The sequence below is a fragment of the Mustela nigripes genome, chromosome 18 (genome assembly GCF_022355385.1).
Source record: "Mustela nigripes isolate SB6536 chromosome 18, MUSNIG.SB6536, whole genome shotgun sequence".
Lineage (NCBI taxonomy): Eukaryota > Metazoa > Chordata > Mammalia > Carnivora > Mustelidae > Mustela > Mustela nigripes.
This window is the reverse complement of record NC_081574.1, coordinates 36448229-36472696: the sequence shown is the minus strand read 5'-3', so window position 1 is coordinate 36472696 and position 24468 is coordinate 36448229. Positions and strand designations below refer to the sequence as shown.

General features: G+C 43.4%; 1 protein-coding gene across 1 annotated transcript in view; it reads left to right on the top strand.

Annotated features, from left to right (window-relative positions):
* ZMAT4 (zinc finger matrin-type 4) overlaps window positions 1-24468 on the top strand; it is a 368171-nt gene that overhangs the window by 55024 nt on the left and 288679 nt on the right. The window contains exon 2 of the mRNA XM_059384518.1: window positions 11771-11876. Coding sequence (XP_059240501.1) covers window positions 11775-11876 — 102 coding nt within the window. The 5' untranslated portion in view covers window positions 11771-11774. The remainder of the gene's footprint in view (window positions 1-11770; window positions 11877-24468) is intronic.

Sequence of the window (24468 nt, the reverse complement as noted above, 5' to 3'; positions counted from 1 at the left end):
GGCATTGACCTAGGGTCAGGCTGGTAGGAGAGGAGAGAGGAGTGGCTTTCAAAGAGCATCACCCAGCCTCTGCTTGACAGACTTGCTTTTTTTCCCCCGAAGCCAGAAACTACTCAGCCAGGTGATAAATCTATAGCAATATGGTTTCTTTCATTACCTGGAAACTGCCCAATCTGTGCTCACCTCTACTGAAAAGATGGGAAGAATCAATTCGGGGCAAGAATTTGGAAGTATAACCACATTAGGAACTGAAGTGGTGAGAGGCATGCTTCCTCCCAACATCAGGGCTGTTGCCAGACAGCCAAGCTGTCATTTTTGGCTAGGTGACAAGACCCCAGTACTCCGACGTGAGGCCCTTGCTCATTACCTGGCGTCCCAGTGGTCATGACCATCTGCTCATTTTGCCCCCTCACAAGATGGCAAAGCAGAACTTGCAAGACACCAGCACCAACATGTCAGGGGATAGGTACGCTAAATATGTTCAGAACAGAAGAGAAATGGAGTGGCCTTTCTAGAAGGGGCCACTGCTGTCTGGGGAGGGGCTCCTAGTTAAAAATACTTAAAAAAGGTGGGCTCCTGGTCAATGCTGTGTCCTAAAATGGTGCACGATTTCCCATAAATTGCTTGATCTTAGAGCCCCTGTTTTTTTACATTGTATTCCCTTCAAATGAGGAATAGGTTGGGACTGTCCTGAATGAGCATCATCTGTGAGCTCTGGGCTGCCTTAATGCCATGACCTAGAGCACTGAGCAAAAGAAGCAGTGTTAAAATCCCATCTCTCCAAGTGCAGACCTTTGAATGTCTCTGGCTTTTTCCAACATGCAATAAAGCATGTTAAAGGTGTGATTAGGTAAAAAGTACACTTCCGTGTAATTGTTTTCCAGATAGTCAAGCTACCAGTGTTTGAGTTGAGTGAGTGAAGGTAAAACTTGATACTGTGGAGTCACAGTGGCTTAGTGCTGTAGAGGTTGACTTCCCAGTCACATGAAGTCCCATGGGTGTCATGGCTGGGGTACATGGGGCTCTGCTCCTCTTAGTCTTTCAGGAATTCTGGCTTTCAAAGACCCTGCCTTGTTTACATGTGGCTTCCCGGATTGATCAGGGCACCAGTATCGAGCCCGCAGAAGTGAGAGCAGATAGAAGGCCATGCAGCAGGCTCTTAATGGCTCTGCCTAGACATGTTCACGTCCCTTTTGCCCATATTACATCGGCTAGAACTCAGTGACATGGCACAGTAACTTTGGGGAAGGATGGGAAATTCAGCCTCATCTTTTGTGGCTGGGGGAAAGGGACAGAAAAATGAATAACTATATCTCTCTCTGTCTGTCTATGTCTCTGAGTCGAGGATTCATTTCCAGAAAATCGTATCTCCTCATTGGTGTGTACATGACATCTGTCTACCTACCTACCCGTCATCACCTATCTGTTTATCAGTTACCAGCTTTAATAACAGAAAGAGCAGCCCCACAACACTTTCCGAAGCAAAGACCTGGCAGCAATGTGTATTTTGTAGTATGATTTTCTTTCATCCTGCCCTTCTGAAATAATTCTCATTCTGAAGCCTGTCCTCATTTTTTTTTTCTTGGCCAAACATTTTTAGAATTGTATCTGATCTGCATGTATCCTCAGGATGTATATATTTTTTAGTTGCTTTGATTTTAAGAAAAGGATCTTGGGGTATGTGCTCTTTGACTTTTCTCATATACATATTAGATGGCTAGGATCCATCTGTATTCTGATGTGCTACCGAGTTTCATTTGTACCCGACCATATCTCAGCTCATTTATCCGTGCTCCTGGAGATGCGCATTTGGACGGATTGCAGGTTTTGCTGTTTGAACAATGCTACTATCATTGTCCCTTACCTGCCTTGTGTTGTATATGAGCAAAAGCTTTTCCTGTCAACTAGGAATGCGGTTGGCAGGTTGTTGAACTTGATGAAATGATGCTCAACTTTCAGCTGACCCTCCTGTCAATAGATGTATGCAAAAATCCTGTGTGTCCACACCTTTCCTAACACTTGATATTGTCAGATATTTTAATTGTTACTGATCCCTTTATTATTTATTATTGGGCACATTAGGCATACTCCTATGTGCTTGGCTTTCTCCTTGCGTTGAATTTCCTAAGCTATCATTACTACTGCTTGCTGTCTCCCAAAGCAAGAGGTGACAGAAGATCTCAAACCATCTCTCAGATCGGAAAATAATTCTGACCCAAAGATTTCATGGCACAAGCAGAACTACACACAGCTTTTTGTCAGTTTCTAGACGGGTGGTCCCTAACCTGGCAACATACTAATTCCTGTGTCGTCCCGTCTTGGCTGCTCCAGATGCTTATATGTGGATGCCACGATTTTGCTGATCGTAGGAAAAGCGGCAGAAGAAAAATGGAGACCCAACCGGATTCCTCAGAGAAGTCAAGTTTGTATGCTGTGTTGGAGCATGGAGCTGAGAATGTCTGCTGGCTGACTGACAGCCAATGCAGCAGCCTCAGAGAACGGATTCAAATGAAAGTAATAGTTTTCCCTGCAGCGGCTTGGTCCAGCTTGTCTGTGCCCTCCTCTGAAGTTGGATACAGGTGCAGAACTGTGCCTCCGAGCCCCGGATGTGATAGCTGCATTTAAATCTGCCCTCAATCTGTCTGGTTTAGTAGGGGCAGTCTTGTGAAGATAAATCATGTAAACAAGTTACAGTAATGGAATACTTATTTATGAACGGTATTTTCGAAGCCTTATAACTGCTGTTAGAAAGAAAGGTCTTGTTGGCTTTCAGCTTGTTAAGAAAGCCACCGGCTTTGAGTAGGCACTTCCCTCTCACAGGTAGCTGACAAGCTGGAAAGTGAGCCGTCCATGTTAGCTTTCCTCCTTTGAGTGGTGGGGGAGGGGGGAGCCTGTGCTTTAAAATCTGAGTGGCTTTTCCAGCTGAGTGCACAGCCCTTTACTTGACAGAATGAGCAAGAGAAAACGTAAGACCCCTGTTCCACTCTCTCCTGTTTTCTCCACCTCTCCTCCTATTCTTTTTGGGCTAGCGATCTTTTTGTTTCTCTTTGCCTCTGGCTTTCCTCCTCTGGTGGGGGCTCTGCTTTTGCTCTGGCTTAAAGCATTAAGCCTATGGAAAATCCGAGCTCGCCATCCACCACTGATGTGTCCCCTCTGAAAGTGAAGAAAAAGAAAATACTTCTGACTTGCTGATGGGCAGAAGGGCTGAAGTTTACCCATTAATATCTCACCAAAGCCAGTGATGTCTTCCCTGATGAGAACACTGTGTCACGCCGCCCAGACCTGTCAGCCGGGTGCCGTTCCTGCCAGAGGCCTCGGGTGCTCCCCCAAAGTGGCCTTTGAAAGGGCCTTTCGGAAATGCAGACAGAATGGGAGTATCCTTGGGAGTATCTGCTGGTCCTTTCTGCCTCCGTGCATAGTCTCTGTCTCTACAGTTAGGTAGAGGCAAAGGTCTCACACTTAGTGAAGGCTCTTGGGCGGTGAGGCAAGCGGAGATTCTAGAATGACACACAGGAGAGCAAGAGCCATTGTCTACCAGTGGGTGGGAATATTTTGTTGATGTGTAGATGGGGACAGGAATCCTGTTTGTGTTTCTGTTGAATGGTGTCTGCCAGATCCCAGGATGTGAACATTTTCCACAAGATCAATCCTTGTAGGTGTTGTTCATTGCTGTAAACCTAGTGGCTAGACAGGACTATGCACATAGTAAATGCTCTATAAAAATCTGTTTAATGAATAAAGGAGGAGTCTTAGGGAGGCTTTCAAATGTGCTGGACTTGGGCCAAGGCCATTTGGTGAACTGTCTCACAAAATCTAGGAGGGGCTAGAGTTGTCTGAAGCCTCAGACTCTCCATGGCCCTGGAACCTGCTGTTTGGACTTGCACATTCAGGCAAAGGACAAAGGGTGGGAGAGGGGACAAGTGGCAAGGAACCAGGCACCCTCCACAACCCCCCAATGTGGCAGAGGCACGTGCATGTGCCCACACGATTGGCCCTGGCTGGGGGCACACTTGCTGATTTCCTTCCCAGATGTCACCAGGCTGGCCTGTGCCATCTGTGAGGAAGAGTGGCAGATTTGGTTCCACGGCTCGGGGCCAAGGGTGAGGCACATGTGCCCAGCAGTGGCAGAGGCCTTGTAGTCAGGAATCACAGAGCCCGGTTTTACACGGAAAGGGAATGGTACCATTAAAAGGCAATTATTCAAGTGGTGTGAGTCAGCCATGCAGCTTTTGGCAGTGCCAAGCAGGAGAAGGAGTGGTGTGGGGAGTTTTCTCTCTCTCTCCCTCTCTCTCTCTGTGTCTCTTAAACAAAGCTCAGGCTGGCTAGCAGATCCTGCACCTGCGTGTGGATGATGTTCCGGGAAGGGTCGGGACTGCCAAATTCCTTTGTCTGAACAACATCAGGAATGGGGGTGGCAGCATCAGACCGGAGAGGGGGAATCCAAAGATTCTTTAAGCTGGTCCTGTATTTGACCTTCACCGGATCTCAGCTGCTTCTCGGGGCGTTCCAGGTTCCCCTGTCTGGCCACCTGTGGGATGTGTGGTGCATTAAAGGCAAGTATGTTCTGGAGGCTGGAGGCTCCCTGAGCTGGGCTGGGGCATCCGAGCTTCATCTGTGCCGTCCTACGCTGCTCCCTGCCCCCTTCCTCTTGCAGACTTTCATTGAAGACCAAAACGCTTTCATTTCTGGAGTGCCGTTCATGGCTGTTTTCCTTCTAAGGCTGCTTGGTCTGCTGCCACGGCAGCCAGCCCTGGGCTGCCTACTTCCCATGGAGGGAGGTGTGAAGGGGACAGGACAGACCCTGCTTCCAGCTCATCCTCTGGGCTCCGGGACCTGAGTGGGGGTGGGTGGTCATGGTGGAGATGCCTGCTGAAGCCACAAGCTCGTCCCCCAGATCTTCCTCCTTTTGTTGCTGGGGAGGCTAGAGTGAACGGACAGTGGCGGGGTCTGAAATGGGAAGGGAGCCGAGATCAGGCCGTGACCGCAAGAATACCAAAGGTGGATTCGGGTTCAGGGGCCCTTTTGCAGGTGGAATGAAAACTCAAAGGTCACAAAGCCTGAACTGATTTGTGCTGAAGGTGGGCCAGGTGTCATATCTTTTCCCTTTCTGAGCAGAGTGGCATATCCCCTTCAGTATTGATAAAACAAACCAGGGACAGTTTCGATAGCCTTTGGATACTAGTAATTTTAAAATGTGGCTGAATTTAGACAGCAGCGGCTTGGCTCATGTCTGTTTCACGTTCCTAACCAGAGGACAGTTCATTTTAATTGGTGGCATTTTCATCGACTCATCTGCTTGTCAAATTTGAAAGAGACAGAAGTTCCATCTCTGGTACGGAGCTGTCGAGAGCAGCAGCCTTCAGAGCTGGGCCCTTTGGAGGGAGTGGGACGTGGCTTAGAAGGTCTTAGACCGGACGAAGAGATGCCAGCCAGACGGGGCAGAAGGCAGCAGTGGTTTTTCAGGGGGTCAGGTCAAGGGGGAGGGCGGAGGCCGATAGTGGCTCTGAGGGTGAGTTGGTCAGGTTATGGAGGCAGAAGCAGACTAGGGTGTCTGGGCAGATGATAACACATTCCCCCTTTGTTCAAGTAAACACAGGCAAGAGAGTCTGGGCCATAAGCAGTTAGAGTTTGCATGGCTTCATGTGGACAGTCGGCGCACTCCAGGCTACAACAAGTGAATTCTGGAGAGGATGTCTATCCTCTACTTTCATGTTAAGTATTTGTAATGCTGCTCCGGAGCCTGGCAGTAGGAGAACCAACTGAAGGGCTCCTGATGCTGAGTTCTGCCACAAAGAAGCAGCCCAGGGTGAGGGTAAGCCAGGCATAGTCAACACTTGCTTGGCACCCTAAAGGCCACTTAGGAGCTGGGCAACCTTTGAGCAGTTACTCAACTCTTTTTTTTTTTTTTTAAGATTTTATTTACCCATTTGACAGAGAGAGAAAGATCACAAGTAGGCAGAGAGGCAGGCAGAGAGAGAGGGGGAAGCAGGCTCCCCGCTGAGCAGAGAGCCTGAGGCGAGGCTCAATCCCAGAACCCCGAGACCATGACCTGAGCCGAAGGCAGAGGCTTAACCCACTGAGCCACCCAGGCTCCCCCAGTTACTCAACTCTTAAGTCTCAGTTTCCTCACATCATATATGAGGCTGATGACTCTATCTGCTTTTTTGAGGGAATTAAATCAGGGGGTAAGTCTATTAACACTAAGCCTGGCTCAGGAACAGCTTTTACTATGTTTATAGGAGTAAAATACAATGTCTATTCTTTCTGGGCCCAGAGCTTTCATGAGGGTCAAGTGCTGTTGGGAGGGGAGCATCAGTAGATGACCCACGGTCCCTGGTATTGAAGATGTCACCAAGTCCTATGGAGCAGTAGTTTGGAAATTCAGAACTCTACCCCTTAAGGCAAGAGTAGTTCTTTAGTTGAAATTGCCATGGGTCTGAAATACTATTTTTTTTTTTAATTCCTTTGTTTATTAGTCAGAGGGAGAGAGAACATGAACAGGGGTGGCAGCAGGCTGAGGCAGAGGGAGCGGGAGAAGTAGACTCTCCACTGAGCAGGGAGCCTGATACGGGGCTGGATCCCAGGGTCCTGAGATCATGACCTGAGCTGAAGGCAAATGCTTAGCCAACTGAGCCACCGACCCCGAAATGCTATTTTTAAAATGGCTAGTGAGGTGAGGGAATGGGTTTTTTATTGAAAACGCCCAAACCTGTGACACGAGACCCACTGGTAGGGATCACCAAGCCTGGGGCTTCTCCCTCCATGGGACTAGGGTGAGGGGGGTGCCTCCCTAGGGAGCAGGACTGCTGTGTCTCCCTCAGGGCTACTTCAGTGAGTGGCTGCAGATCCAGAGAGTGGTCTAAACTTGACTTTGGATGGCGTGTGCTGTCCTTTGTGTCCCCCAGGAGACAGGACCTAGTGAGATGAGCTCTGGTGGGCAAGAGAGAAGGTGGGAGAGTATTCATCAAACTCATCCATCTGCCAGTATTGGCACCTACTGGCAACAAGAATAGGCTTAAATGTTTATGAATTGTGGGATCCTCATGGGCATAAGGCCTGAGTGTTGGCTGGCTGTAGAACTCAGTGAGCCATTTTTGTGGGTGATATGATTAATACAAAAGAGAAACCTTGTGATGACAATCAAAGTCATAACTTCAACACATCAACTCTGTAATCTTCCCCCTTAGTCTTTAATGTGGTTCCATGTATTTCTGTACTTAAATATTTACAGCATCCCTCCTGAAAATAAGAATAATGATAATATGAAATTAATAATATTCATCATAATGGTGGCAATATCCATTTTTCAGTGTCTACCATATGCCACAGTCTTTGTTAGATACTTTTTATCAACATCATCTCTAATCCTCACAATGAGCCTGTGAGAACATTTCCTGTTTCACAAATGAGGAAATTGTGGTTCAGGAAGGATATGTACCTTTACACTCAAAAATCTTGCCGGCAAGCAACCAAACGTGGATTTGAACTAATGCCTTTTTCCTCTGAAGAGCCCTGCCTGGGTTTTGGGATCTTTGAGTCAGAAGCTATCCTGACTTTATCAGAAATGGTATGAAGAATGTTACTGTTGGCCATGAAGCCTCAGGTTTCTCTGGCTCTTTAGGGTATGTTCCTAAAATCTGTTCTTGAGAAGCAGAAAGCACAGAGGGAAGGCTTCCCGTCTGCTTCTAAAGATTAAAAAAGGCCATTCCTTGCACCTTGAGAAACATTTCGGGACCTGCTGTTTTCCCTCAGTCCCCCCTCCTTCCATCTGGGGACTGAGCGTTGTGTACCTTTCTCTCCCTGCATTTCGCTGCCTCCTTGCCTTATGTTGCATGTTCCCCCACAAGCCCCCCTGAAGCCCCTTGCATCTATCTTCTCATGCCTACTGGTAGTGATATTTGTCTCCATGCCAGCAAAAAGAATCGGAACCTGTTGAGTTTGAACCCATTTCCCTCCACTCTAATCCTGTTTGTTCTTAAATTTTTAACTATTGTAGAACCTCCCTGAAGAATTCCTTACAATCCCCCTTGTCTTCTCAGCTCCTGTATTGCTTTCTACACTTCCGGTGCCTTAGGTATTTGTGTGCATGTTTCTCTTCTCACTCAGTCACTCATAATGATTTGGAAGACAGGAGTTGTGCCCTCTGCCATCCCTATGCCTCACACATAGTAGATGCTCAGTAATCACTATTGAATAAACAATATGTTCCTCTTACTTGTTAGACCTGGCTACACCTCTGAGTCTTACACTGTCTTACACTGTCAACTGCTACCAGATGTAAATAGATTTATTGCTATATAGATTTGGGACAGCACATGAGAATCTGATCAGTCTCCTGTTGAAATACTGCCTCCAACTTCTCTCTGGGCTTCTTTGGTAAAACACAGGTAGCACTGTCCTCTGTGAATACTGAAGAGTGATAGGTTATTCACATCTTGGGTGTTTGCTTTGGAATGTGCCGTTGTGGGGGACACTGAGGAAGTTTTCATTCAGATCAGTTTCAACTTCAGGAAATCAAACTCCTTCCTTCCCATGCTCTCTCTCCCTGCTCGGAATGCCCCAGGACCTCAGAATGTAGTACAGACAACATGCCCCAGGTTTGGGGTTCTCCACATATTGGCTTCCATGAGACAGTGGGACTGACCAGTTATTAACCAATTAAAGGCCCTGCTCGGTCTCTGCTTTAGCTGCTGATTCAGGACCATGGACAAGGCTAAAGAAAGGTAGTCTGGTTTTCCTTGTTCACCTGTACTTTTGAAGACAAGAGGATCTGAGAATTCTATCCCAAGCAAGTGGGAGAATAGTCCTCTTCTTGCGGAATTCCACTCTTTGGATCATAAATCAGGCTCTCTATTTGTCTAAAGTGACCTACACAGAGAGTTCTCTTTTGGGGAAAAGGCCTTATGCACAAACCAGGCTGACACTTGCCTTCTAATTGCTTCCCACTGTAACTTAACTCATTCAGGTTTTCCATTTGGGCCTTGTAGATTTCAGAGGGGTCTTTATTGCCACTTTACTGCATATGGGCCCATTTCAATCGATATTCTTATATAAAACAGTGGAAAAAGCCATGATATTCTCTTCTTCCTTTGAATTTTTTTTTAGTATACACATTTTTATATTCTGCCTTTAAAGCTATTTCTGCTGCACAGCTGTTTTACCGAGACTCAGACTCCTACGGGCCCCACTTGGTCCGACACGTACCTTGAATATCCTTTCACAGTGTTTGATTTCTGCAGTCGGTTGTATAATGAGGAAGGAGTGTGCAGTGAGTTTGGAGATTCCTATTAACCAGGTCACCCATGAATCTATTTTTGTGCACTTCTTTATTAGAAATAGCAGGGAACATGATGTGATATTTAAACACAACTACTTATAGAAGCTTGGCTTAAAAAATACACCTTAGTAAGTTTTCTTTTCCCATTTGACATTTCAAAATGTTGTACTACATTTTCCCATCATCAAAACACCTTTTCTCAATTTGCATTCTGGGATGTGACTAGAGACCATTATACACGACAGAAGATATTTTGGACGGTCATTTGGATTTGTGATCCTCCGCCTGATTAGACCATACCTGAAATGTTTATTCTGTTCTGGGCACTGCCTTTGAAGATGGGCCATAAAGAAATAGACACGAACCAAGATGATAAGTCAGGACAGGGGTTGAGAGTAGATAAAAGAGAGCTATCGTCAAGCACTTGAGAGTGGATATCTCATGAAAAAGAGTAGAATTTTTCTGTGTTGCACCTGAAAACAGAATGAATGAGTGAAGCTACAGTGGGACAGATTTTGATTCAACCTGAAAAGTACCTAGCCGTCAGAGTTGCCAGACTCTTTGGAACAGGTTGCCATGTTAGGTAGTAAGTCTCCAGGCACTGCAGGTGTTAGACTCCAGGCTGGCTGAGCTTTCTGCCAGGAATGAGCCTTCCAGAAATAACAGATCCACTTCAGCTATGAGAGTCAGTAGTCCTTACTCTCTGGCATTACTGTTGGTACTCAGGGCATTGAAAAACCAGAGCTACCATTGTCTCTTAGGAGCCAAAATTGTGAATCCTTTTGAATTGTGAAATTCAGAGCAGAGCATCCAATGCTCTGAATGGACCATTACAACCAAGGACAAAGATAAAAAGTGAGTTTGTAGTAGTTGAGGCAGTAGGCCTTTTATTTCAGGTAGGTGCTTTATTTTATAACTCTGCTATTTAAGTGGTTTAAAAAAATTCTTAAAATGCACCACCGTCCTTTATTTTGTTATATTGGTTAAGACTTGGCCAATGTTAGGATATTATTAAGAATGTAACGATGAGCCCTTTCAAATGAAGAGAGGTTTAGAGTTTATGTATGTAGTATCTTCTCCTGTATTTCTCCTTTTGATTTTCATCACAGTTCTCTAAAAAGGCATGGCTAATATTTTATCTCAATTTGTGTAGGAGGAAACTAAGACCTAGAAGGTTTAATGGCTCATTTCAGTATCACATGACTGGCAAGGAGTATGAGACCTGAGACAGATTTGGAGTGTGTAAAGTGAAATCATGCAAACCAGGTGGCGTATATGGCCATGCCAATAATCAGCAATGTGACTTTAAGTAGTGTCACAGATAAAATGAGGGCATGGGAGCAGGATGGACTCCCAAGGTTCCTACCACATCCCTGTTTGAAATTCTCTTGCCTTTCTGTATGTATGTTGTCAGGCATAGCCCTTACTTTTTACCTGGCTAGGTAGGAGGTAAAATGGAGTGGAGTTTGTGGGTTGGAGGAAAGCATTTGGATGTGCTGCTGTGCATTTCTATGGTGGTAACATTATGCTTCAGATGCTATGAGATAACTATGTGACAGATCACTTTCACAAGCTGGAGACTCCTGGCTGCATTTCAATTCAGGATTTGGAATTTGATGATATGTTTATTTACTTTTGTGGGCTCAACTGTGGTGCAGAATGATGGAGGTGGCTTTTATGCATATCAGTAACCCTAAACGTGGAAGAGTGAGCATGAACAGTGAGGGCTTCTCACTTTAAAATGTATAAGCTTGCAAGAAAAGTTATTGTTGAGCCTGATTTTATTTTTTAATTCTGTAAGTATAACTACTGAACTCAAAACTAGTATTTTTATTGCTTATAAGGTTCTTGACAAAGCTAACTTATTTCCATGTATTATAAAAGTAATGTATGTTCGTTGTAGAAAATTTAAAAAAATAAATAAAATTACATAAGCAATTACCTATAATTTCTGAAATATAACTGCTCTTAACACTTTGTTAAAACTTCCTGGGACTGGGGCATTTGGGTTGCTCAATTGGTTGGGTGGCTGCCTTCTGCATGGGTCATGATCCCAGGCTCTGGGATTGAGCCCCATGTCAGGCTCTCTGCTCAGCAGGGGGCCTGCTTCTCCTTCTCCTTCTCCCTGCCACTTCCCCTGCTTGTGCTCTCTCTCTGTGTCAAATAAATAAATAAAATCTTAAAAACTTCCTGGGATGCTTTTCTGTGCACCTATATATATTTTAAAATACGTCTGATTTGTCAGAAAGAGAAAACTAAAGGTGCATTTCTGTTTTGTACGTACCAGCAATTCTATTGGGCACTTATGAGAAAATTACAAACTCTACACTTTACTGTGGTTAACTGACATGGTATCACCTAGGGAGTAGGGAGGTCTCCGCCACTGCCATCATCCTGGGGTCTGTTGTGCTGTAGGCTTTTTCATACAGTTCATGTCCTGCATAAACATCAAAGCAGTGGACTCATTTTTCTTTTCTGTTGATTCTCCTTTAGCCTGATGAAGTCCTCCGATATCGATCAGGATTTATTTACAGACAGTTACTGCAAGGTGTGCAGTGCACAGCTGATATCTGAATCCCAGCGCGTGGCTCATTACGAGGTAAGGATGGCTTTTCCCACTCGGTGTTTTCAGTGGAACAAAGAGGAACGCGGCCTGTGGTCATGGGACTTGAGGACAGCTCCTCTGGGTCTTGAGGCAGGTTTTAAGAGCCACAGGGCTTGAGCCTTTACAGTCTGAGATCAGGCTGGGGCAAACGTGCGTGAGTAGGGTTGGGATTGAGGCTTAGGTACATCAGTCCCAGCTTTGGCTGCTTCCCAGATTCTTTTTTTTTTTTTTTTTTTTTGTACCTTAGCCCCTGAAGACTCAGTGGGCTTTCTCTTCTTGTTAAATCTGTCATTGTACATCCCTGATGTTCCTTTTGGGGACATGGGGCAGGACACATTAGTGCCAGCTTCCCTTTCCTTCTTTGACCCTGAAGATAAGCTCAGAGGCTTTTTGTTAATCATCGTCCGGAGAGATGACAGCATTCGTGAATCAGCACCAAATTCCTGACACACGATGGCTACTTCCCTAAATGTGTTTATCAGCCTAAAGACTTCCCCTGTAAAGTTATAACAAAGTTTTAAAATCCAAATGCTCTTAAAGGACCTAATTCAGTGGCTCTGGCTCTTTAGGGTGGATGAACAAATAAATGGCTGCCTTTCAGTCTTCTATTGAGAACAGAGAATAAGAGAAGAGAGGTTGGCTAATGTCTGGGGAGGGAACAAGGTGCTGCCCCTGGAGACAGCAGGAAGCTGGGGGGGGTGCGGCCTAGATGCTGAGTGCTGCCCAGGGCATATTTGCTTTTCAAGAGAACATACACCAGTGGGAACATGAGTTTTCAAGTGTAATAACTTGTGAGTAATTTTAGATTGGAGGGCTTAGCCAGCAATTTTCTTTTTGTCTGACAAGTATGACAAATACCAGTTGTCACTGTCACTCATACTCCTCTGAGCCTCCAGTTTCTTCTGTGCACAATGAAGAAAACAATATTAACATGCACACTTACACGCCCAGACACACAATAAACGGACCCTGTGTATTTCTCAGGATTTCGTGGGGACCAGACAAGACCCATCGAAATACCATTTGTGAAGATGCTTTGGAAGTTACAAAGTATGCCGTAACACACACAGTTATGTTGCTTTTCATTATTAACTCCAGTGCAGCAATATTCTGATAAGGACAAATAAAAGTTGCTCTCCTGAGAAAACTTTTAAAGATCACAACCTGTGAAAAATGTTAGCGCATTCTTTTGTCAGTAGGCAATCAAGTGTTAGAAGTAAATGAGAACTCAAAAGAATGATCTCCAATGGAAGACAGCCATCTTCTGAAGTTAAGAACTTTCTAATTTCTGTGTATGTTGCTTTGTAAACACACGTGGTTTTATTAATATGATTTCCCCAGTTAAGAAAAATCAGGGAATTGGTTCCTGCCCCCACATTCCACAGCTTCCTATTAGCCTTTTATGTTCTCTCTTTATTAGACTTTTTATGTTCATTTTTAATTCTCTCCTCAGATTCTTGAGGACAGGAACAGAGTTTTATTCATTTGATCTTCCATAATTCCTAGAACAGTGCCTGTAACTCCCACATATGCCCTTAGCATCTGTTTACAAAACTATCCTGGGGGCGCAGACCAGCATTGCTTTATTGTTACCTGAGCTAGAAAAGTCATGTCAGAAAATTGAAAAAAAATTTTTTTTTTTTTTAAAGAGAAAGATCTTAGCTGTTCCATTAACAGTTTAGTTATCTGAACTCAAGTTTCCCCGTTACCAGTCTGCATCCTTTCTGTGGCATAGTTTAATTGTTTAGACGATGTGTTACTATTTGTTGCCTGTAGCATAGAGGAGGTAGAGAAGAGAAAGGAGTTACAATAGATCTGCAATTAACAGTGTTACACATCATCAAAACAATGTTACATGCATTGCCATTAAGCCTGGATGGGGACTCTCAATGCTCTTTCCCTCCCTGCTTCCAGGCCGAGGGGGGGCACTTCTTTCAGAGACAAACAGCACGTGTGCTGTTTCTGCAAAGCAGTTGGGGATGTGAACAGGGTGCAAGCCTCCTGAGATCGCTGGTCTTCTGGCTTCAGTCGGGAGGCTTCCCCAGTCACTTCTTCATCTCTAAGAGGTTGGCTTCCATTAAACGATTTTGAAGGCCATTTGAGAACGGATAATCTGATCCTAATCATTTGTCCCCTCCTTCCACTCCACTCTCTCTGCTGAAAGTCGCATGAAGAGTGGGTCTCTGTGGGTCTGAAATCCCCCTCAATTCATCGAAAATGTTGTCACGCTGCGTCTCAATGCTTTATCACTGATGTATTGCTTTAACTTGATTTTACTCAACTAGCAAATATTCCCAGCTTCCCTACGGGGCGAATCAAAAAGAATCCTCTGGGTACTTTCTGCAGGTCCTGCCCTATTAATGTTAGTTATTACAGGGGATTCTGAAGCTGTGTGAGAAATAGTCTTTGCCGCCCCCCACCACCGAAACTCATAAACTTCTTGGGAGGAAAAGCCGTGGGTAGTTCAGCGTGTTGTGAACATGTGTGTGATATGAGAACATGATCTACAGAGTCCTGCTGCCTGTTCCTACGGAGCAGCTGATCCTATGGGATCTAAACTGTATTAATTCTTCTGCCCATTTGACTTTCTGATATGTGTTACATCATGCTGTTAACTTTTTAGATCTTTTCCTTCCCAATTCTAAAGAGTGAGCCCACCACCAAGAGCTATTATGGTCCGGGAAGCTTTGTTGGGAATGTCATGAATTATCTAGACCTTGATGGATGGGTTAAGTTTAGGGTTGCTGGAACGAGAAGTCTTGGCATCTCCAAGGAGCATTGCAGAAGCTGGGTTGGCAGGAGGGAGGCTTTGTGTCAGGGAGAGGAGGTGCCCACAGTAGTATGATAGACGTAGTGGGGGGTCAGAATGAAAAGGAAAGGGGACTTTGTACTCTTGTGTGGCATTTGGGAATGTAACAGGATAATTGAGTGTTTCTGAGTGACAGTCCATTGGTGGCGGTCAAGGTATATTGCTGGGAAAAGAATAGCCTTCGTATGACTTTGGCTGTGAGATTTGTGTGCCAGTGCTTTGAAGTAAAAGAGAGAAACAGAACAGATGGGTTAATGCTTAAAAGCCTCAACCTTTGTATAGGAGGACAGAAAAACCCAATATATGTCTAATGGACCAAAGTCTTCCATGCTCCAGTCTTAAAATCTCTTTTTCGCATATGAAATCCCAAAGTGGAAAAAATGGGACATATAAAGACATTATTATTTTTCTTACTTGCTAAGCATTAATAACATGTTAATGTTTTGGTGGAAAATATAATTAGATGTTGTCTCTGCTCACTGAGGCAGTAGAACAAGGGAGGCACAGACACAGAGGGGAAGAGAAAGCTTTCTCGTGTGCCTTTCAGCTGGCCTGCGTATTATAGAGGTTAGAAATAGTTCCCCAGTGAGATGACTTGAGTGGTTTGTTGTAGTTTTAAGTGGCTGAAGAATCATTTTCTGCAAAAGGGAAGAGTTGCTTCCAAGAGTGAAGGAGTAGTTTCCTGGCCTTGCAGGAAAAATATGATTTGTGTAGGGAAGACTATGAGAAATGAAACCAAAAGGACAGAGTTTTGTTTTGTTTTGTTTTGTTTTGTTTTTGAGTAAACCTAAAGGAAAAATATGAATGAGTGATCTAGAAGGAAAGAGAAAATTCTTGTCAGGCAGACCCAATGAAGTCAGGCATAAATGTGACAGTCCTTGTGGCTTGCCCCTTCCTGTGAATGCTAATATCCCTTGTGTTGCTGTGCCCTGTAGGTAATCAATGGTTCCTTGCGAAATCAGTGGCCGAGGTGTCCTGGCACTACAAACAAGATTGTGAGCTGCCTGAGGGTGGGCAAGAGTTATGCACTGAGTTTCTTCAGTTACTTCTGTAGCACCCACTGTAGAGTTGGGCCCACGGTTGTTGTTCTTTTAGGCTGCAGGTTGATGAAGAGACAGAGGCTGGGGACTGGAGGAAGGACAGAGTGGGTCACATTGAAGGGAAGCATTGGTGGGTACAGCAGAAGATGTACTGGTATACCTTGGGAGTCAGTCTGGACTCAGGATCTGGCCTCAAGGTGATGATTTTGTAGTTACAGGAGAGACAGTTCTCTAAGCTGATGCAAAACCCTTCAAACATTTCTGAATCTTGAAGTAATGTGAGTCCTCACAAATGGACCCCCATTAAGTGACCCAGGAGAGGTGGAGTCCAGGATTGTTCTCTAGTCAGATTCAGCGAGCATGTAGGACCTACAGAGGCATGCTGAAATGGATTTTTCTTGTTTTCCTTGTCTTCCAGTAGAACTTTGGCTTTCCATAGCTTCTGTTTAATCCAGGGGACTAGCCAAAGGACCGTCTTCTGGTCTGTAAGTTGGATAGTAGATGGGATGTAAATGCTTTGTGGTTAGACACAAGGAGGTGAAATTTGAGGTTCCTAATATGTGCTGATTAAAGCAGCATGATTGTCTATACTACCCTTGCCTCGAAGGACTTTTCTTCCTTCATCTCTCATACCTTCTCGACTTTGTTTTTCCCTTTTCTTTTTCCTGAGTATGCACGCAGGCTGGACAGCTCCTTTGCCATGTATGAGAGCTGTCGGTCAATATCATGTTGTGTTTCTGCAGCCCATCAGGTGTATTTCTGCAGTACTAGCAGGTACTGTACTAACTGCACTTGAGTTCTGTTAGGGCTCACTGGGTCAGCAGCCATCCTGGGCATTGCAGGTGATATGCTCCTGGAGAGGCAAATGCTAACGGTGTGAGGACAGTAAAAGATCTTTATAACAAGGTTCCTGTGAAGATGCTTCTTTATGCCGTACATTGAGAATCACTGTTTCAATCTCTCCAAATCTCTTACAGTCATAACATGCTTAATTTCTCCCAGATGCTGTTAATACAATTATTGGCTCATTTGCCGAAGCTAAAGCTATTCTTGTTAACCCTCTGTAATGTCAGAGGACTTCAACCTGTTCCCCATTGCCTACGAGTCTTTACCTCTGTTTCTTGACCATTTCACTGAAGACTCTTGAGCTTCAAAAAATTTCTTATTTTTCTGTTGTCTTACTCCAGCAAGCCCAGTCATTTTATCAGTTATCACTAGTTAAAGTAGTTCACTGGAACACCGAATGAATGGATAATAAAGAGGCTACAATGAAGAAAACAACAGCAGCCTGAACAACACTCTGGGCAGCACACACATTAGCGAAGAACGGCTGGCGGATGGTGTGTGCTTAATGCTCACTGGTTAAGGGTAGGAAGAGGCTATGCTGTGTGCATTCTCATTTGCTGAGAGCGTATGACAAAACTCAAGGGATTTTAGGAACTAGGCTTCTTTCCACCGACCAGAATTCCATCACATGGTCCCACCTAGCTGCAGGAGAGGTTGGGAAAAATATTATGTGCAGGAAAATGAAATGGGTTCAACAAACACATGAAATTATCTCTGCCACAGTCTATCCCTCTGTTCACCAAAAATCCATTCCATCTTTCTTTTAACATGTAGAGTACATGTCCCGTTTCTTTAACCCTCCAGTCCAGTTACTTTGCTCAGCTCAAATTTCAGGGCCTCCAGGAAGGGAGTGGGTCTCTCCATGAGATGTGGTTGTGATTCTCCTTTGTATTGCTGCTTGTGAGCAAAACAGAAATGTTACCTCTCCTCCTCCTCCTTTCGAGTGGTGATGACAATACTAATATTTCTTACTCAGAAAAAGGAGGAAAAGAAGACAGAGAGTAATCACTGGCCCATAGCAGAGTTGGAATCCTGCAGAGCAGGAATTAGGAAGTTCCTCTTTTCAGAAAGGTGGGGGGTAGTTGGGGGGTAGTTGCCCAAATAGATCCCGATCTTCCTCTGTGAGAAGGATTTTCTTGTTCATTTTTCCTAATGAGCCCTGGTTCTCCACAGTTCTTCCCTCCACAGATCTTCCCTGTCCAACATCTTTGTTGCTTCTGAAATGGATCTTGGGTCCTACACTTTCCTTGGTGACTGCCAGCATTCATAGCCCATGTCCTCCCTCAGACTGATTTAAGGCATGCAGAGTATTCAGAGCTTTTCTAATTCAAAATAATAATTGCTGGAGTAACACAATTCCCTCAGCATCTCAGTAAAATGGGTGGCTTATGATTTACTTTATTTATTTATTTTTTTAGAAAGCTTCATGTGTTGTCACCATACAGTTCTTTCCTAGACACAGTTTCAAGGTTGCCTCTTTATTTTATTGCTTCCTCCTCTCTGTGCCTCTTTCTTTTCTCAGTTTCATGGTGGCCATCTTCAGGTTATCTAGAAGTAGGTGGAAAGATCACACCCTTAGTCCAACGTTTGCCAAAGTCCTGAGTCACAATATGCAACTGAGAAGTCTCATTGGGTGCTCAACGTGCAATGTCTTTTACTACACATCTTTCATTTTTGGTGACTGGAAGCAATTAGCAAATGGCTTTTCTAACTAGGTCTCAAATTTCCGGAATAACTCTTCTTATTTTACTTCTGTCTGCTTATGTGCCAGTTACACATTACAGTTCTTAGAGTTTTTTGATTCTTTTGTAAAAGACCTGACCAACAATCAGTAGCAGAAAATTAGTAGTAGACTACATATATCAAGTGTTCTGCCTTCCCAGGCTGTTCTGGTTCTTTTAGAACTATAACGGTCTCCTAGCATAGAACCATCTAGGTCCCCTAGAAAGGTAAGCTCAATGAGCAGGTGTCTACCTTCCATGGTATTGTAGTCAATAGTTTTGGCCATGTTTTGCCACTATATAACCTGGAGCTCTTGTTTTTGTACCCTCCCTACTTACCATCGATCTAGGCTAAGTCAATGTCAAGCATTTAAGTTTTTTTTTTTTTTTTTCTTTTTTATGGGAGAACCTCCATCTCTATGCTGGACAAGGTAGGCTAAAGGTAATAATAAACAATGAAGTAAAAATTATTTATTACTCACATTATAGCCCATTGTGGGTTTCCAGAGGGGGATTTTGTACCTCGTAAGCATTTAAGACTCATGCTAATAGAGGGTCCACCATCTTTGCTCCTGATACTGCCTCGACTACCAAAATCCAGCTGGTCCATGGGGGACTGAAGGGCAATGTGGATGACTGTACAGGACATTGTGGGGAGCCGGGCCTGGAAGAGGCATCATGTCCACATGCATATCATAAACCCGAACTCAATTGTATCTTCTTCTGACTGTATGAGAGGCTGAGAAATGGGCTCAGTGTGTGTCAAGGAGGAAAATGGAACCAGTTTGGTGAGCACGTAGCGTTGTCTCTGGGTACCGTATGTGTGTGGCACTACAGGCACATGGTGATTGGGACTTTCGTTGGGTATTTTGGGTATTTGGGGATGAAGTGGAGGTGGAGAAAAAAGGGAAATCGAGGAAAGCCCGTGTATTCCAAAGGAAGTGGGCTTAGCAAAGAAACATAAACAATTCTGGAATTCAGGAGTCTGGAGGATGCTGTGAAGATGATACCTGTTCATTACAGTGCTCTGTAGAAAACTGAAGCAAACATATTTTAGTTTAAAAGACAAGGGAATAATATGCTATCAAATTTGGATTTTCTCTCCAATTCCTGACTTAATTGGTCAAGCACAGAGGTTTTCTAGTTGGAATTTGGGGTCTGTGTAGTGAGTGGTATGTTTGACATGTATGATTTCCCCTCTGCTCCACATTTTTGGGCTCAGGCAACTGGTCCCCCAAACCCTCCCCACACTCTGGAGGTCTGGGAGCAACTTCTACAGGGGTCCAGTTGTGCGCCAAGGCTGAGGACACAAACAGGTGTCTCAGTCCTCCTAAAGATGGATGTTTGAGAGAAACTTCTGTGTGCCCTCCCTTGTGAGAAATGTTCCTCTGCTGAGAGAATAGCTTATTATTGGCAGTCGACTCTCTGATCTTGTTTCCTGCTTTGCTTTCACCACCAAATTCATGGCATGTCCAGCAACTAGACAAAGGTTCTATGTAGGATTTTACTGTACTCACTTTACCTCTGGATACTATTATTCTGTTTGCCCTGTTTTATTATAAATTTGTATCTCTCAATTATTTCTTTTAACCTTTTGCATTAGATGTAGATGTAACTTGATCTGTTACAATCTTTGACAAAAATAGTGTGGTATAAATATGTAAATATTTAATCTTTCTATTTTAGCATTTTATTCCTTTTTCTGAAGTGGCAGTAAATTCACGTGATTCAAAATTCAAGAAGCATGAAAGAGTGCTTCTGCAAAAAGTCTCCCACCTGTTCCTTCGCATCCTGTTATTCTTCTTGGATGAAAACAATGTGCCAATTTTCCTTGAAATATTCTACACATATAGATGCAACTAAATCTTTCCTTTGAAATATTTTCTGCAAATGGCGACATGCTAGACCCTTCATTTTTTATTTGTTTTAATTGTGGCATAGCTCTTCTTATATAAATATAATTCATAAAGAAATATTTACTGAACTGGCTGATAACTCCTAGGTAGCACGGATATAACCGGGAGAAGAAAAAGACTTTCTCCCTGTGAACTCCCATTGAGGGAGGTACATATCTGTTGATTTTCAGATCCCAGCCTAGGCTGTTTGGTTATTGACAGTGATGATTTTTCTTCCAGCTTTTCATTCCCAGCATTCACCTGAAAACATATGCATTCCTGACCTCCTCATCACCAAGCCATCTGGGCTTGCTGATTTTTTTTTTTTTTAAGATATTAGCAGACAGAGGATTCTTAAAGGCTAATGACCTAAATAAGTGGGCTTGAGTGTTGATTTCAGCCATGTGTCTTTGTCTACATTTCTTCTGATAGTGGGAGAATGTGTTGGGGACAGCATGCTTTCCTCCTTCTCAGTGATTTGAGAATTTAATTAGTCTCTTCAGGCTTTTTCTAAGATGACTTAATTTGGGGTAGAATTTTTCTAACTTTGAATTCCATCCCTTTCTCTGGGGATCATATAAAGACATAAATGTACCTTATGCCACCTCTGAGTTGCTTCCTTCTGGTCCTACTGCTCCCGTCTCCTTGCTCCATCTTTCAGCAATCCTTGGTCTCTGGGAGGCCTCCACTATGCCAGCTGCCGAGAAGGCTCTTGTGTCCACTCTCTGATTCAAATATAGAACAGTCCTTCCTTCACCTTGAGAAACCTACAGGTAGTTTGAAGGTTTTAGATTTTTACTAAGAAAATAGGAAACATAGAACAAAACTCTTTTCTATCTGCTACGAATCTTCCTCCTCTGGGCTTCTAGAGGACCCGTTCCAGCCTTGCAGCCACAGACTTTGCCTCTGACCTGGAAGGTCGCCCAGCCTTCTGATCCAAGAAACCCTCCTCATTTCATGTTTTCATTAATTCTTTGTAGCTCTTGACTTACTGCAAACAAGTTTATCTTCTAGAAACTAAATCTCTCCAGGTTCTGCCTGAACAATGCCTCTTCTCTAATTCCCCAGTGTTGTATGGCCCTGAAGCCTGCCCCCACGTTTAACCTAGGAGCCCTTTGGGATGCCGTCATGTGCTTTAAAGCCCCAGAGCAACATCTTCCTCTTTTTCCACTTCATGGAAAAGTTCATGCTCCTTTTTGGTTCACCTGCTGAACTCTCTGTTTTCTATCCATGGGGTAGATCCACTCTCAGCTTATCCTGAGAGCAGGCCAAGCAGGGCTGAGTTATAAAAGGAGCTTCTGGTGTGTTCCAAGGTCAGAAGGCCTGTGTTGTAAGTACAATGTTAACAAAGTCACTTAACTCTTCCAAACTTTAGCACCTTCTTCTGTAACGTGAAAAGATACAGAGTCTTCTTTCATTTTACCCCCACTCCTCATCCCCATCCCCACAGGGAACTATTTTATTAGGTTTGAGATGTTCTTTATTTGTATATGTTCTTTAAAATACATATTACTTTCTGGGCATGTATACTTTTATTTCAAATTTTATTTATTTATTTATTTAATTTTAGGTTGGCTTTAGATGCACAGAAAAGTTGCCAACACAGTGTGGAGTATTTCTGTATACCCTGACCCAGTTTCCCCTATTATGAACATCGTGCATTACTATGGCGCATTTGTCATGGCTAGTGAAACAATATTGATACATTGTTATTATTATTATTGTTATATAACATGTATTATAAAGTGTGAAGTCCATATTTTATTTAGATTTCCCTAGTTTTTTAAAAAAAATTATTTTAGGGTTTTATTTTTTTATTTGACAGAGAGAGAGAGCACAAGCAGAGGGAGAGGCAGAGGGAAAGAGAGAAGCAGGCTCCCTGCAGAGCAGGGGAAGCCCAATGTGGGACTCAATCCTAGGACCCTGGGACCATGACCTGAGCAGAAGGCAGTGGCTTAACCAACTGAGCCACCCAGGTGCCCCACGATTTCCCCAGTTTTTAACTAGATATCCTTTTTCTGTTCCAGGATCCCATCCAGGAGTGTGCGTTACATTTAGACCTTACGTTTCTTTGGGTTTCCATAGACAGACAGGTTCTCAGACTTTCCTTGTTATTGATGGTCTTGGTAATTTTGAGGACTTCTGGTCAGGTATTTAGTTGAATGACCTGCAGTGGAGATTTTTTTGATGTTTTTCTCATGATTGGTCTGTGGTTTTGCATCCTTGGTGAGGAAGAGCTCAGAAGGAAAGCACCATTCTCATCCCGTCATATTAAGGGTAGTATTATCAACATGACTTATCACTGTTAATGTTAACCTTGGTCTTCCAGCTCAAGGTAATGTTTGTCAGGTTAATCCACTGTAAATTTACTTTTTCTCCCTTTCTATAGTGTGCTTTTCGGAAGGAAGTCATTACACGTAGTTTAGGCATGTATTTTTAATGTATACAAATGGCATCGTGATGTGAATCTCATCCTTATCTTGTTATTTCAGTCAGCAGTGTGTTTCTAAGAGCCATTCATGTTCCTGCAGGATGTCAAAAGTCTTCCATGTATCGTATTTTGATTTCCTATTCCTTCAGGGATGGACACTTAGGTTGCTTCTGGTGTCCCACTCACCTGCTCACCCAAGCAACATGGTAACAAACATCCTTAAACAAGTTTCCTAAAGAACCTGTGTGGGAACTTATGTGGCATGGAGATATAGGCAGGAGTGGAACTAGTGCACGGAAGTCATTATTGCTTACTTGTCTAAGCCTCGCTTATTAGCATGGTGCTACGTAAGGGATCCCATATCTACATCTCTGTTAGTAATTGGCTTTCTTCCACTTTCTCACTTTTTTCCTAATCTGCTTGATATTTGATATCTTGTTATTTTAAGTTGCCTTTCTGTAATGATTATGAAGTCTGAACAACTTTGTGTATACTTATTAGTTCTTTTGTTTTCCTTTTTCTGGTCTTCTGTCAATTTTTCTACTGGTATTCTGGTATTTTCCTGTTTGATTTCTTCATATCATCATTATTGAATTTAGGCTTTGCAAATATCTTCTTAAAAGTAGTCATGATGCTCTTTGTTAATTTTTTTGTTAAGCTTGTCAATTGTTTTTTTAAAGGTCATCACACTCTTTTTTTTTTTTTTTAAGATTTTATTTATTTATTTGACAGAGAGAAATCACAAGTAGACGGGGAGGCAGGCAGAGAGAGAGAGAGGGAAGCAGGCTCCCTGCTGAGCAGAGAGCCCGATGCGGGACTCGATCCCAGGACCCTGAGATCATGACCTGAGCTGAAGGCAGCGGCTTAACCCACTGAGCCACCTAGGCGCCCTAAGCTTGTCAATTTTTATGTGATAAATTTAACAAACTTTTTGCCTTACACTTTTAAGAAGTTCTTCCCATTGATCGATCACAGAAACATTAAATATTAAATATACTAGCTTCTATTAATTTGACACTTGTCTTTTTTATATTCATATTCATGTCCTTAACTCTATTTGGAGCCTGCATTTATATATATTGCATACAGTAGGAATCCACTTTGATTTTCCTGTATGTAGTCCACCAGTTTTCCTACCACCATCTATATCCCCTTCTTTCCCATAATTTGTGGTGTCATCTTTACCATATGTTAATTTTCTTCAGGTGCTTGACCCCAACCCAGACCTCTCTGTACTGTTCCGTGGTCCTATTTGTCGTCATCTGGGCCAGTCCATGCTTAACTTCATTACCATCCCGTGGAATTATGTTGTAGAATCTGAGAGTGACCAGTCATATCTCTTTGCTCTTCTTTTGCGGAGTTGACTTAGCTATGTTTGCAGCGTGTAATTTCCTTGGTCCTATAAATGCTTGAACAAATTCACAAATTCAGCTGAAATTTGTATTGGAATTCCATCAGATTTAAGAATGAACTTGAAGGGGCGCCTAGGTGGCTCAGTGGGTTAAAGCCTCTGCCTTCAGCTCAGGTTACGCATGATCTCAGGGTCCTGGGATCAAGCCCCACATCAGGCTCTCTGCTCAGCAGGGAGTCTGCTTCCCTTTCTCTCTCTCTGCCTGCCTCTCTGCCTACTTGTGATCTCTCTCTTTGTCAAATATAAATAAAATCTTAAAAATAAAAAAAGAATGAACTTGAAGCCAATCAGTATCTTTATAGTATTGTGTCCTATCGAAGCAGGGATATCTATGCACTCCCTCCATTTTAAGCCAATTTCTTTTTTTTTTTTTTTTTTTTTTTTTGTGTGTACTAAGATGCCTAAGAAGACTTTTTTTTTTTTTTTTTTTAAT